The sequence below is a fragment of the Marmota flaviventris genome, chromosome 17 (assembly GCF_047511675.1).
Source record: "Marmota flaviventris isolate mMarFla1 chromosome 17, mMarFla1.hap1, whole genome shotgun sequence".
Taxonomy (NCBI): Eukaryota; Metazoa; Chordata; class Mammalia; order Rodentia; family Sciuridae; genus Marmota; species Marmota flaviventris.
This window is the reverse complement of record NC_092514.1, coordinates 78,013,488-78,028,282: the sequence shown is the minus strand read 5'-3', so window position 1 is coordinate 78,028,282 and position 14,795 is coordinate 78,013,488. Positions and strand designations below refer to the sequence as shown.

The window sequence follows — 14,795 nt, the reverse complement described above, 5'->3', positions numbered from 1 at the left end:
GCACAGCAGGGTCACAGCCCCGTCCCTGGAGAAGGCTCACCTCAGGCAGGCTGTCGCAGGGATGGAGCCGACGAGCATGCCCAGGGCAGGAGAGCAGGCAGGAGTGTCCCGGGACCCCCACCGGCACCATTTGTGAAGGAAGGACCACCCCCTTCCAGCAGACACCGCAGACCCATGGTGGCAGGTGCTTGAGGCCCTCGGCCCGAGGTGCCTGCAGCCCGCCCCAGCCACCCCACACACGGGTCATGGGGACAGAAAGCAGGCAGCAGGGGAGGGCAGCACGGCCAGGAAGCAGGGGTGTGCTTGGGGTGGTGGAATGTTCTGGAACTGGGCCGTGGCCGATGGTGGCACAGCTCTGCACACTGAAAGCTACTCGGCAGGACCTCTAACAGGAGTTTCATGGCACATGTCCCGCACTGATGAAAGTGACCCAAGGGCGAGGAAAGATGGCGGTCTCAGAGCTAAGGGGCAGAGGAGCCAGAGGCGCACGTGCAGAGGGCTGCTCAGAGGGGGCCTTGGGGAAGGCCTGTGCCCCTGGCACTCCTAGGTCCCCAGGACCCGGGAATCAGGACCTGAAGAGCAGCTGTGGCTCTGAGGACCGGCCTTGGTGCTCAGGATGAGAACTCCATCTACAGTGATCAGCAGCTGGACATCGGGAGGCGGCTTCCACGTCAACAGGCCTTCTGGCCTTGGGAGCGGCCACCCACTAAATGGAGCTCTCGCTAAACGGAGGGCTGCACCAGCGTGATCCTCTAAAGCCTCGAGGCCACACATCTGCTGCCGTGGACACCACGTGCTGGGGATTTCACTCCAAGCACATTCTCAGGAGCAGGGAGATTTACCACCTTACATCCCAACAGGAGCTCTGCATTTTAAAATCCATAAAATCATGTTTTCTAGGAAAAAAAAAATTGACCAAGAACTTCTGTTCTTCACTAGCAACTGCCACCGAGAAACAGGCTCCGGCCCCACCCTCAGGGCCACACTCCCCACGGCATTCTTGGGCCTCCCTGTCCGACCACTGTACGGAGCGCCTCTGTGAACCACGGGACCTAGGGGCCAGTGAGGAGAGGAGGGCAGGAAGAGAGGAGCCTCCAAGCGCCGGTCACCCCAGCAGGCCTGCCCAGTCCTTTCCAGGCCAACGGGCAATGGTCATCCTCGGGGGTGGCCTCAGCTCCTCAGCGGTGCCTCCCTGTGCTTCCAGGCACCTGGGGGACTTGCCCACTGTCCTCTGCAGCCCACTTGTGCTGGGCCTGAGGCCCTCCCCAGGCCGGCCACTGCAGGGCAGTCTGTCTCAGGCAGGAGGACCCGCTCTCGCCTCAGCACCTCGTTTCAGCACGGCCGGTGAGGACTCCCACAGGAGAGGGAGACATGCCATTCCCCTAGGTAACGGGGAGTCCAGCACTCAGCAGTAAAGAGTCCCCACCACCAGACTGATAGATCAGGGCCTGTTCCCACTTCTTCAGGCTGGAGCTACTTCTTCCTCACTTGTCGGCCTTCCCCCAGGCCACGACAGAACCCACGCGCTCCCTGGTGATACAGCCACAGGTGCAGCCTGCCGGCCACACCCAGCCAGAGAGGGGTGCAGCCGCACGTGGGCTGGCCTCTGGTCAGCGCTGCCAGCCTTTGCCCGGATGGCAGTGCTCTGCCCTCTGAGAGTCGGGCCACCGGCAGGATGAGTGAGAACAAGACGTAGCTTTGAGCGACGCTTGCCATTTCCTGATTTTCCAGGACAATCTTGCCCTCAAGGAAGAGATCCTGCTGAGCCAACCACCAGCCCCTCGCAGCCCACGCTGCCCAGCCGGTTTGCCGTGGTGGAGGCAAGAGTCAGGAGCTGCCCCTGGCACGGGCGCAGTCCTGCGCCTGGGCGGGAGCTAACGTCAACAGGAGGCTTGCAAAAGAGTTTCAGGTGAGGAAATCGCTGGGCGGTGACAATCAGAGCAACCTGGCAAGTGTGGCACCCGCTTTCTTTCCTTCTGCAAGCTGCCTCTGATCACGGTCAGGAGGGATTTCTAGACAGTGCACAGCGATCCTCGGGATCCCCACTGTGCCTCTCGGGCTCCACTCTGCCTGGCTAAGAGGGAGCCCCATTCATCCCACACAGTACCCGTCATCTCTAGCTGACCCTGCTTGGGTGAGGAAAGGGTCCCAAGGCAGTCGATGCGGCCTGAAAACACGAACCCGCCCACCTTCCCAAAACAGGCAACGTGAGCTCACGCAGGAAGGCAAGAAGTGGCTAACCCAAGTCTGTGCAGCAGTTGGGGAAAATGAGTCACGGCTCCTGCCAACTCCCTGGAGGACACGCATGGGCAGGACCCCTCGCACTCAGACCTGGCCCCAACAGGACTTCTGTTCCCTCAGAGGACCGGGTGCTCATCCCACTGTCAATTTCTGCAGGATCCACCAAAGGGTGTGAAAGTAGAGATATGGAGATTCTATCATGTGCCGGAATTAATGGGTTTAAAAGCTGGTAATTAAAACGTGGTCACTAGTGAGGAACGGAGCGAGGAGGCCTGGAGGGGCGCACCCCGACCGATACTCGGGCAGGCACAGGCTCCTGGGCAGGGCGGCTGGTGGCAGGCTGCAGCTCACCTGGCACACCCTGACTCACAGCCTCCCCCGCCGGATGCCTGAGTCTCGATAGGCCAGGGCGGGCAAGGCAGCTCCCTCAAACCTGCCGAACCAGCCTGAAACCTGCAGGGCGCACCTCCCAAGAGCGCCGCTGACCCGGCCAGGGCAGGTGCAGGCAAGGGGGTCAGGGCCCTTCCCAGCAGGACCTCCAGGGGCAGCCCGCATTGGCACCGAGGCCATGGGGGCGGTGGCCAGGACTGCGGCTCCCTATGTGACAGGCAGGCACCGGCTCATCAGCACTCCTTCAGCTTGGCCTGGAAGTCGGCAAACCAGCCTCCACTACAGAGAACAGGAGGACCCGGGGAGCTACAGACCAGGCTGGACACGCTGCACACCAGCCACTCCCGTCTGGAGATCCAAGTCTTCCCCAGCCTTGTGCCTGGGCTGTCTAGTGTCGGCCCAGCCAAGAGATCAGCCCTGGATGCCACTTCCAGGCCCCAGTAGCAGCCACACTCCAGGCCCCACCTTCCTGAGAGCCCCACACGTCCCCCAGGACACCCCAGCACAGGCTCGATCCACCACACTCTGTGCAGACCATGCACTGCAGTCACCACAGAACCCAGATCTCAGAGAGCCTGCACAGGGCCAGCTCAGAGGTCAAACCTGCCCCTTCTGAGTAACAGAGGGGCAGCCCCGGAGTCAAAGCTGCCCATTCCCTCTGCAGAGTGGGAGCTCCTCAAGCGGCTCAGCTCCAGAGCACACAAAGGCTGGGAGACACTACCCAGCCATCTCCCCACACCCACACCCAGGACACCTACCCCATCCAGAGACCACCCCCCCAACCCCAGGACATGTGCCACCACCAGAGATACCCACACCCCGACCAGGGACACCCACATCCCCACCCAGGACACCCACCACCGTCGAGATACTCACTCCGATCCGCGACATGCACCAGCACCACGGATACCCCTCTGCTGGTACACCTACCACCACCCAGACACCTACACCCACACCCACACCTGGAATACCCATCACCACCTGGGATACCTACACTCCCACCAGGATACCTACCCGGGCACCTACCCAGGACACCCACACCCCTGTCCGGGACCCACCACCACCCAGGACACCTGCCATACCCAGGACCCACCCCCACCTAGGACACCTGTAGGGGTGCTGGCCCTCCTGGCACCACACCAGCCCCTCCCCGTCAGTGCACATATCAGCCCAGGAAATGAGGGCCAGACGGAGCCTGGACTCAGAGGAGCCCACGCTCTGGAGTGCTCCCGCCGTCCTGCAGCTCCAGGCACCCGGGGGTGTGGGCTACAGGCACTACGCCCCCAGGCTGCGGGGCCTCCCTGCCCGGTGCCACCACACGCCTCGGCAGCACACCCAGGCCCGGCAGCCACCTGGGCCTGCTGAGCTGAACTCCAGTACTTGGAGCAGCTGCGGCTTTCTGGTCTTCTAAGACCACCTCCCTGCTCACCAACGGGCACCGTCCGTGCGGCACCGTCCGTGTGGCATCCCGGGGCCCACCACACCCACGCAGCAGGCTTTACCTTGCAATGGAGGTCACGAAGGGCCTCAGCTCCTGCGGCTCGTAGGCTCGCGCGAAGGCCCAGCACACGTAGCAGGCAGCGTCCCTGACATTGGCACCCACGCTGCAGGCGCCCCGCTTCTCCTCGTAGGTCAGCGCCTTCAGGATCACGGCGACAACTGGGCAGGAGACAGACAGTCAGCACGGCTACGTGGGAAGAGGACAGTGCACGGCCTGCCGCAGTTACGGCCTGGACAGGACGGGGCTGCAGGGGAGCACAGACCCACCGCCCGTGCTGGAAAGGCCCGGGCCTCAGGAGACAGCCCCTCCCGGGCCTCCAAGAGCAGGGGGTCGGGAGGCGGGCAGGCAGTCTCGCCCGGCCAAGGGGCCCGCCGCCACACACGCAGCTGCACAAGTACCCCTGGGAGGATCCAGGGCACTGGGGGCACTGCATGCCGCGTTTAGAACTTTACCTACCTGCCTCTTCCGTACGAGGCTCATGTATTTCAGCACTTGGAAAGGGTATGTGAGAGACACGTACGTTAATTAAAATACGTTTATTTAAGCGTTTAACACCCTTACTTTATAATTAAACCAGCTGTCAACTTTTTAAAACCTTCTGAGAGTAACATTAGGGAAATGCAACAACACAAAAGAACCTCAAAAAACTCTGGTAATTCAAAGAATATCAATTTTTTTTCAAAGTCATGTCACATGAGATTTTCTGAAAGACCATGCTAAAAGTCCCACTGACCCAAAATGGACAACCACGCTGCCACAAAGAGTGACAAACAGCTCGCTCGTTGTTTGGGAAACTAAAAAACCAGAAGCACATGACCACCATGCCAGAGGGGGAGGAGCCAGTCGCGGCCCTGCATGACAGGTGTGCAGGGCCACCGAGACGGCCACACCCTCGACGGGACACCCAGCAAGTGCACGCGCTCTGGCAGGATGCGGCCCAGCAGCCTCCACAGCCGCATCTCCATGACATGGCAGGAGGGAAGCCAGCAGCTTCCAGACCACCTGGCACCCACAGGCAGCCCTCTCTGGGGCAGATGGCCCTGGTCCCCACATGTGAGCTGGCCTGAGGTCCAGGGCAAGGCAGGGCAGGAGGCCACGACAGGGGCACGAGCCACCTGCAGCAGCACCTTACCACGGCCCGCCACGGCACGGACGCATCCAGGACGGCACCCGGAGGCAGGTCACGCAGCAAGCCGCAGGGTGACCATCAGAGTCCCCTCTGCCTTTCTGCTCCTAAGAATTTTTTATTCTACTTAAGTCACAATACAAGACGAACGCGATTTCATATTTTTTGTGCACATTTTTATACCAATAAAATAGTGAAATTCATAAACTCACCTAAAACTACATAAAATCAGTTTATTTCAAGATAAATCCACTTTGGTTATATCTGCTTCCACCAGGCATGCGAGCCCCAGAGCAGGCCTGCCACAGGACAGGCAGTGGGCAGGGCCTACAGGCTACAGGAGGCCCCTCACCACAACGTCAAGGTCACCCCTCCACAGACACCCACATGGGGCGGGTCACGGCCCCTCACCTGAGACGGAGCCCCCAGGGGCTGCTCTTGCCAGTGGCCACACCATCCTCTCAAGGCTCGCGCAGGGCTGGGCAGTCACCCAGGCCAGCCCCTCTGGGCCGCTCCACATCCCCTCCCAGAGCCTGCCCACCGACAGCAGCCACTCCCGCTGCACGCGTCCTGCTCTGCCAAACCCAACCGCTCTAGAAGGGGCCATGGGGCCACACAGCTGCCCCTCCCACCTCCCTCTTGAGGGCACTCGACCCCCACCGGCTGCCCAGCAGCCTTGCAGCCCCACCATCAGCCACAGCCTCCAGGCCCCATGGACCTCCACCCCAGGAGGCAGCACCAGGCAGACGCACCGAGCAGCCAGTGGAATGAGCTCTAGTGCTGAGGGCTGCCGTGGCCACCCGGAGCCACACCCGCCTCCCAGGGAGCACAGCCCAGCGAGCGACCGCTGCTGCCGTGGCTGGGGAGGCGCAGCACTCCAACCCGACGGGAGCAGACCCGGTCCACCTGGAGGACCCAGCCTCTGTACCACGCTGACCCACTTCTGTGCTGCAGGGCAGGCGTCCAGGGAACAAGGACTGTGGAGCCTGATGAGCCGAGGCACTGCGGAGGGCCACCTCGTGGGGTGCAGACCAGGGGCATGGCTCAGGGCCTCAGACGGCCTCGAGTGTCAGCTCGGGCTCCGCAGGATGAAGCTGGGCCCCCAGCAGGCGGAGGGGCAGATCCACACTCACACCCGCACACCTGGGAGCACCATCGGCCCCGGCAGGCGCGGCCCCCTTCCCGGGCTCTCCACCCCAGCTCTGTCCCCAGGGGCAGGGAGTGGTGCCCTCATCTCTGGCTAGTGAGGGGCACTGAGGAAGGTCCACCTCCGCCAGCCACATCAGGTGACAGCCGCTTCTGCGCCCAGTGTGTCCACTGTCAGTGCTACCTAGCAGAACCCCAGCTGGTCTCCTGTACCCCAGTCCAAGGAGTCTGCACAAACCCATGCTGCCGTCCTGCTGAGAAACCCAGGGCCTCAGTAACACCACAGCCAGCTCCAGGGTCCGATCAGCAGTGCCCCGGGCCTGCCAGCCTGCACGCAGTGCGGCCCGTGAAGGCGGGTGAAGGCGGAAGCTCTGCCCATGGCTGCTGGAAAGCTAAAGAGTGACAGCAATGAGTGATCCTCAACGGGAAGAAGGGACCCCACTCGGGCTCTGGTGCACCTCAAGGTGGCAGCCGCAGCCCGGCGAAGCAGGGGTCAGGCCTGCATCCCCACTCCTCAATGGGCCCTGCCACCACCTGACCTGGCTGTGTCCAGACTGGGCCATGCAGGGGAGGTGGACATGGCACTCGCAAGGTGGGCTCACAGCTGGCCGGGAAACCTGGGCCCCAAGGTTTTATATGAAGTCCTCGTCACAGAAGTTCAAAAGCACACAGCTCCTTCCAGATTCAACAGGTTTAAAATAAGGAAACCATTCGAAAGCTTTGAACAGACCTTCCTCCTGGCTCCAGCTACACACTGCGAATGCCTGTCAACTGTACCACGCACCCCGGGGGCTTCCTTTTGGCAAGCGAGCCCAGCAATGTAATTTAAGCACCCTTCCCTCCAGACAGCATGTCATGTGTTCAATGCCAACTGCCCAAGGAAAAGCAGCCTCCAGGGGAGAGAAGCTTAACCCCCAGATCCCCACATGCCTACATCAGGGTCTGCAGAGCCTGCAGGCTCAGAAGAGCACAAGGCTCCTCCTCAGAGGCGGAAACAGCCTGTCCTCAAGACCACACCACAGTGACATCTTCCGAGCCAACGAGCTGCGCCAATCCTGAAACAAGTCAAGCCCCAGGGCGAGTGTGCTGTGTGGGCTCCCGCGCACAGAGCTCGTGCAAATCCACCTGCAACTGGACAGCGAGGAATGTGCAGAGCCCAGCAGCAGACAGCAGAGGAAAGCATGGTAGCATGGACACCCCCTCACAGCAAGGGAAGTCATGGTGGACAGGGCACTGGGCAGGGGTGCTGGCCATGGTCAACCTTGGGGACTTCACCTCCCAGAGCCTGACCCACTTCATCCCACAATGGGGCTGCATGTGGGCCACACTCAGGTCCAGGAGCCCATGCAGAGCCTGAGCCCGGAGAGCACCAGCTTCCCAGAGCAGGTGTGGCCACTGCCACAGAACCTGCCTCTTGTACCAACAGCCATCACACCGTCCTCAAGAATGCAGTCCAACTTGCTCAGAAAAAAATGCCCACACTAGAGTTTGCTGGGGGCAAGAGGAAATGACAGACAGAACGCCTGCCCACAGGCCTCTGGGCTCCCAGGCCCCACTGCAGAACTGCCCCAGAGGTCCCAGCTGCCAGCGGCACGGCACCCGTCACCATGCAGGAGGTGCAAACCTGTGTGCTCTGCCTTCAGAGGGCCAGCAACCCCACCTGGCACCCAGGGCACCTGCCCAGCACACCTGGACTGCCAAGTGTGCTCCCCACAGGCGTCACCTGGCTCTGCCCTCCCCAGGGGCCTCAGACACTGTGGGCATGGTGCAGTCACCCCCAAAGCCCCAAGCACACTCTTGCTCCATGCCAGGTGCTCAGCCCACTGACCAGGAGTTGAGAGACAAGGCCCCCTCCCAGCCACACGACCCAAGGACCCCATGAGTACCCCACAGGGTCAGGGCTGCCTCTGCCACGGCCAGACATGGCACCTGTAAGCCTCAGCGAAGGCCTGCCCTAGAGAAGCGCAACACCGGAGGTGAGGTCTAGCCTGAGGACAGGCCCTCAGGAACACCTGCAACTTGCAGAGCGAGCCCGGGTGATGACAAGGAGCAGCCTGTGCGTGCCTCCGCCATGTCCCCCAGGGACAGGGCAGCTCCTGCCACACCACACCCCACTCGCCAGCCACAGCATAAGCCAAGTCGGCACCAGCTCCCAGTGGCTCAGCCAACTCCCAGGAAGTGGTGAGGACACACCAGGGACACACACACACAGGCCTGCTGTCCTGCATGAGGGCAGCGGAAAACCCGGCAGCCAGGCGCCCTCCAGACCCCCAGCACACTGCCCGCCTCAGCAGTGCGGCTCAGGGGGCCTCTGCACTCAGACACCCCAACCTCAGAGCTGCTCCTCAAGCAGCGAGACGGGGACTTCCAAAATTGCATTCAAAACAGTAAGAGAAACTATTGTCTCTGAAAAGGCCAGGCGTCTCTCGTCCCCGCGACACGGCAGGCCGAGGGAGGAGGATGGAAGCTCTAGGCCAGCCTGGCACCTTTGCAAGGCTCTGAGAGAGAAGTTAAAAGGGCGGAATGAGGCTCAGAGCATGCACAAGGGCCTGGCAGGAGCTCGCGGTCTACCCCCGAGTGGACAGCAGAGCCCATGCACATATACACGTGCGCATACCTGGAAGCTTCTGCCCCAGCCCGGCCACGGTCGGTTCCACGCGACGTCATGGGAGGGGCAGAAGGCCTCCTGCACACGTCTCCACAACCTCCTGTGCAGCTACAAGTGTGCAAGGTGTTTAACAACAACATGACCAACAGAAGCTGAAGTGAGAAGACTGACCGCTCACCAAGGACGCAGAAAACTGACCACTTGGGCTCAGATGGGCATGCAGCACGTGTGCCCTGGACTGCTGCACTGGGCAGCCCTGCAGAGCACAGACGTGTGGGGAATGGCGTCCTGCAGTCACGACGTGTGTGTCCCTCCAGGGCCCACTGCTGACACTGGCCCAGCCTGCTGATTCTGAGGGGCCATGGGTCCCGTGTGCACTGGGCTCTCACAGCATGAGCCACGGGGTCAAAGGCACTCATTTGTGGGCTTCTGGCTCCCCGTCCCCCACCCTTCTACTCTTCACCTGACAGGCTCAGAATCCCCGTGATGACCAAGTCTAAAGGTTCTGAAAGGTGGGTTTGAAAACTTCTGGCAGCAAAACCTGACTGTATGACACCAGGGCTGTTTACACCGCCGACGGAGAGTCCTTCTGCGGACTCAGCATGCGTTCTGAGCAGACAATCAGCGTCCCCACTGTGGCATGGCCCACACCTACCAAGGTGCTCAGAACACTCGTAGCATGACCAGAGGTCTCCTGGAATCTGGGCCTCTCACCCCTAGGCCTCTGGCAAGGGGCCATGGGGTCTATACCAGCAAGACCTTTCACACAGTGATGGACTGACCCATGCACAGCAATGCCCACATCCGTGCCAAGCAGTAGCTGCCTCCACAGAGGACCGGCTCAGGACCACCCACACTTTTTCCTTAAAGATGGTCAGGGACAAAAGGCAGTGAGAGGCACCTGATGATGGGGAGCAGAGCCTCATGCTCAAAGTCCTGTCCACAGTGCAAAGGTGTGAACAGTGCAAAGGTGTGAACAGACGAAGAAGGGCACAGGGTTGAGAGCCCAGGAAGGAGGGCACCACCCTCCCCAGAGGGAGCAGTGCCTCTTACGTTAACTGAAGATGCTACCCACACACCAGCCCTGCCGGCCCTCACCCCGGGGACACCACAAGGGCCTTTCAGCCAGGTGTCACCTCAGAATAAGAGGACATCCCACAGCAGACCTAACACTAACTGACCTGAGGCAGGCCAGGGCATCACAGGCCCCCGGCTGGCTGCCACCAGGCCCACCGCAGCAGCAGGCCATGGGCCAAACCAAAGAACCTCCAAGACCTGGCTGCTTCTCCACGCACAGTCACAGACAAACGGACCCTGATATCCACGGTGGGCGTACCACAGCCCCACGGGCTCTGTCCCCTGGCGGCTGGCCAAGGTCAGCAAGGCATCCAGGGAAGCAGATCACAAAGCCCTCAAGGAGGAAAAGGATCAAGCCCCGCACAACTGCCCGGAGCACAGGGCACAGGCCCTCCTGGGGTCAGCTCTGCCCACCCGCGCCCTGCGAATGCCCGCGGCAGGCCGCTGCCACTTCCCTGCGCTCACGGCCAGAGCACCACTGGCCTTGGCCACGTGGCTGCCTCCCACTGAGGGACACGGCCAGCACCCTGGGCTCAGGTTGGTCTGGCTACCTCTCCTCAGCAACCCCAGATGCTCCTCACCAAGTCAACGCCCCCAGGAGACGCGGCCAGCTCCTCCCACCTCTCCGCCATGTCCCGCTGACTCTCAGCTACCCCAAGGCAAGAGCCTGTGGGTTCCTGCCCCCAGCCACCACCACTCCACCAGAGGGGAAGCTCGCTGAGCTAGGCGTGCCCACGGGCAGGAGGCGCCCTCCGGGAGCCTGGGTGCACTCCTCAGGGCGCACAGGCCGCTGGCCCAGAAACACCCCAGCTAATGACAGAGGGCCAAGTGCAACAGCTTGAAAGGAGCAAAGCGTCCAGGAGGATTAAAGGCTCCTCCCGGAAGTGGGGGCCAGCTCTGCCCTGACTCACAGCAGTCAAAGAACAGGGCCAGGTACGTAAAGGACCCTGAGAGGCCAGCACACATGCACAGATGGACCAGGACCACTGAGAAGGCGCTGGACACCCAGGTCACCAGGGGTCATGTGAGTCGAGGCTGCAACAAGGTGCCTGTGTCCTACCCCTGCCAGCACCACTGTGGGACGCTGGCAGGCCAGGCGGACCTTGAGAGGCTCTCCAGCAATCCCACACCCCCGGGAGAACCGAGGAGCCCACCAGTCTCGGTGAGCCAAAAGCCCAAGGGCGCAGGCGGAATGGGCCCTCCACAGCGGGAGAGGCCCAGCCTGGGAGCCCTGAGGCTGGGGGACCCCAGCAGCATCCTGCCTGAGAGAGCTGAACCCAAAGTCACCGCTGAAGACCTGACTCTGGGGAAGCTTCTAGAAAGAACTGGACAGTCTCCAGGTTCCCCACAGGTGATGAGAGTGCCCCAGGGCCCAGCGAAGCAGTGGCAGTGTGACCTTGCAGGTGCTGACATCCTGAGCTGCCCCTACAAGGTGGCCTGAGGTGACTGCATGTAGAATTCCACACTGACTCTAAAGAGGAGCAGTGGCCTTCAACGTGCTCTGAGACAGGCCCAAGGCGGACTTCTCCAGGGTGCTGAGCAGGCAGGGCGAGCAGGGGCCTGGCACAGGGCGCAGCGCCTGCTGGGACTGAGGAGGGCCGGGAGGCTGAGGGGCCTGTACATGCAACAGAGCTGCCCATGGGCTCAGGGAGGAACCGTGCCCAGTAGTGATGCCCAGAGAGACCCAAGGAGCTGGGCCTCCCTGCCACCCGAGGGGACAGTGAGAAGGAAGCTCTGTGATTGCAAAGGGGATTCTACACACTGCACGTGCTGGTGCCCCCAGAACTTGGGCTGCCCGGTCAATAGGATCCTGAACAGGGCAAGGCCCCAACACCTTGCTGGCTCCGCACAAGTTAGGGAGGCACCCTCATCAGACCCTTCAAATAAGTTTGTTAAACTGCACATGAAGTATTTTAATAAAAGATGAAATTAAAAATGAGCCACAATTAAGAAACCAGCAATGACCAGTCAATTTGGATATGTTGACATACCCATAACCTACACATGACATCACACACGATCTAACACCTTACAGTATAACAGCACACGTACACACCTGTAGATACAGAAAATGCTACTGACATCAAAAATGCAGTGTTTGGCGTTGACAAAGGAAAAGACCCAGCAGATACAAGAACCTGGTGAAGATAAAGAATGAGCAGAAGGAACTGCAGAAAATACAAGTTGGAAAGAAGAGAAAGAAAACATGAAGAAAAGGGACCAGAAGTCAGAGTAAGGACCTGCATAGGTCCCACAAGGAGAAAACAGAAACACAGGGATCCCAAAGAATGAGTGATGGAGAACTTTCCAGAAACAAGGACAGCTGTGAGTCAGACACAGAAAACCTAAGCACATAACACAAGGCCAACAGAGAACCTGCATCTGAACTCAGAGTGGGCTGCAAAGCTCCGAGCAGAGCAGGAAAGCCCAGCAAGGAGGGAGAGCGGACGGCACCTGCCCCCAGGCTGTATGAGGAGAGACGGTCAGGGAACTGCGGCGGCTACCAACACACCTGAGTCAAAGGGACTCGAAAAAGCCAGAAGAGGTGAGACTGTCCCAGAGGACTGTCCCAGAGGAGAGCTCTGAGATGCAAAAGGACAGCACGGACAAAAGGAATCCTGTATCTGTGGAGAACACACTAAACAAACAGTGTCTTTAAAAATAACCGTGTCTAGTGTTCAGTAAAAAGAGCCAGAACTTGACAAATGCAGCCCACCAGGTGAGAGGGGGCACCGCGATCCAGGGTGGGCAGAGGTCACCTCTGACGTCAAGCATTCACACACAGCACAAGGGTCGCCTGGGAGAGACGCTGAGTGTGGTCTCCAACCAGCACACCACCCTTTCCAGCCAGTGGTTTTCAGCTGGACAGTGGGGCCTTGGTGGCTTGTGGGCTAGGACCCCGCAGCTCTGAGGCTGAGGTTCTCTGCTGCCTGCGAACGGGCAGTGGGCATGTACCTCCCCCTACTGCAGGGTAACCATGCCCAGGCTTCACCAGCTACGTGGACCCTCCACAGATGTGCAGATGCACCACGTGCTCTGGATCCACATGCGACGCAGACACTCTGGGAGGTGCACGTCACAAGCACGTGTGTCTGTACACCTCTCGCTATTCTGTGGTCGCACTGGCTCGGCAGTGAGAAAGACAGGTATCTTTTTATGTGTGTGCTCTTAAGCCATAATTTAGTCACCTGTGTCAGAGTTGCCACCAGCACCACACATTTAATGCTGGGATTGGAGCTGATAAAGCCTAGGACAAATGACCAGTCTATGCACGATGCCAGCCAGGGGAGGTGGCCAACTTCTCCCAGGGCGATGACCTCCTACCCAGCGCAACCTTCTCTTGGAACCGCGAGAAGGCGCCTGCCTGCCAGCCAGGCAGGCTGCAAGGCCCTGGCAGAACCCTGTGGTGTGTGCGGTGGAAGGACGCCGTGCGTCACGTGCAGAGGACTCACGGCCACCCTGCGCTGAGCCGTCCCAGCACACAGCACACATTTAGCAGAGCAACTCCTGATTCTTACCTGCAGAATCTAAAGTGAGTTTGAGAGAACAGAACCATCTAGAAAGACACTATTGAAAAAAAAGATAAAAAGAGTGTAAAGCACAGCAGAAGACGAGGGAGGAGAGGGCGAACGACTGCCTGAGACAGAAACAAAAGCCACCACTGCAAAGGACGGACCAGATCACTCCGGAGGTAGCCGAGAGAAAGCGTGGCTGTCCCAGGGAAGGGAAGTGGGGTCGGGGCAGCGGGAGGCCAGGCCAGCCGCGGGGCTGGCTCACCAAGGCCTCCCGATTCCTGCTGTCATGCTTCTCCACGGTGTTGCTTGTAGCAGGCGGGGAAAAAAGGAAGGCTGCATGCCAACTTGTTTTACGTGTCCCTGTTCAACTTAACTGAGTTCTTAGTGGGCTCCACGCAGGCTGAGATCCATGTGTAAAAACGCCATCTAGAGCAAACCTGGGCAGCAGAGTCCAGGGCTGCGGCACAATACTGTCCTGCTTGGTGAGGAGGGGGCCAGGCGGTGAGGACTGTGGGGTCCTTGAGGCCTCAGCCAAGTTTCCCAGCCCAAGACCGGACTCAGGCTTCCCCCTAGACAAAGGCAGCCAAGCACCCAGGACCAAGGCTGGCCACCAACAGGGAGAGGCTCCCCTCACTCGCCAGAAGGTTCACGCGGATTCCAGAATTCCCCTGCTCAGGAGGGAGGAGCTGCCCACGGGCCACACTCCCCACTGCTGCGGGCCCTCTTGTCACCCCCACCTCTAGACAGCCAGCTGCACCCTGAGGAGGGCCCTGGTGCGGGTGCCTCCAGCCCCCCAGCAGGTGAGCCCTCCCAGAGCTGCAGGGTGCAGGCCTCACTCAGCAGCAGGGGCCAAGGCCACACCCTGGTTCCAGGCAGAGACAGCAGCTGAAGTGAAACACAGCTCTCGTCCGTCAGGGCCAGCGTCCCTCGGGGCCCCAGCATCTGCAAGACACAGGACTTACCCCTGGGCTCCTGCTCCGAGAAATGAGAGAAGGGGAGGTAGGCCTGGCTGGTGGCTTTGAGTAACCCCAGGACAGTGCCTAGGGTCAGGGCCCTCCCTCAATCCAGCCTCAGTCCCAAAACTTAGCAAAAGGGGAAGAAAACCAGGGAAGGAAAAGGGGGACCACAGAAGTCCCAAACCCAAGGAGGGAAGAGGGAGGGAAGGGGTCCCTGGGGAATGGGAGCTGTCAC

At 60.5% G+C, this 14,795-nt stretch overlaps 1 protein-coding gene across 1 annotated transcript in view; it reads right to left on the bottom strand.

The window, feature by feature from the left end:
• Positions 1–14,795, bottom strand: part of Tbcd (tubulin folding cofactor D) — a 107,103-nt gene that overhangs the window by 37,694 nt on the left and 54,614 nt on the right. The window contains exon 14 of the mRNA XM_027922186.2: positions 4,134–4,290. Coding sequence (XP_027777987.2) covers positions 4,134–4,290 — 157 coding nt within the window. The remainder of the gene's footprint in view (positions 1–4,133; positions 4,291–14,795) is intronic.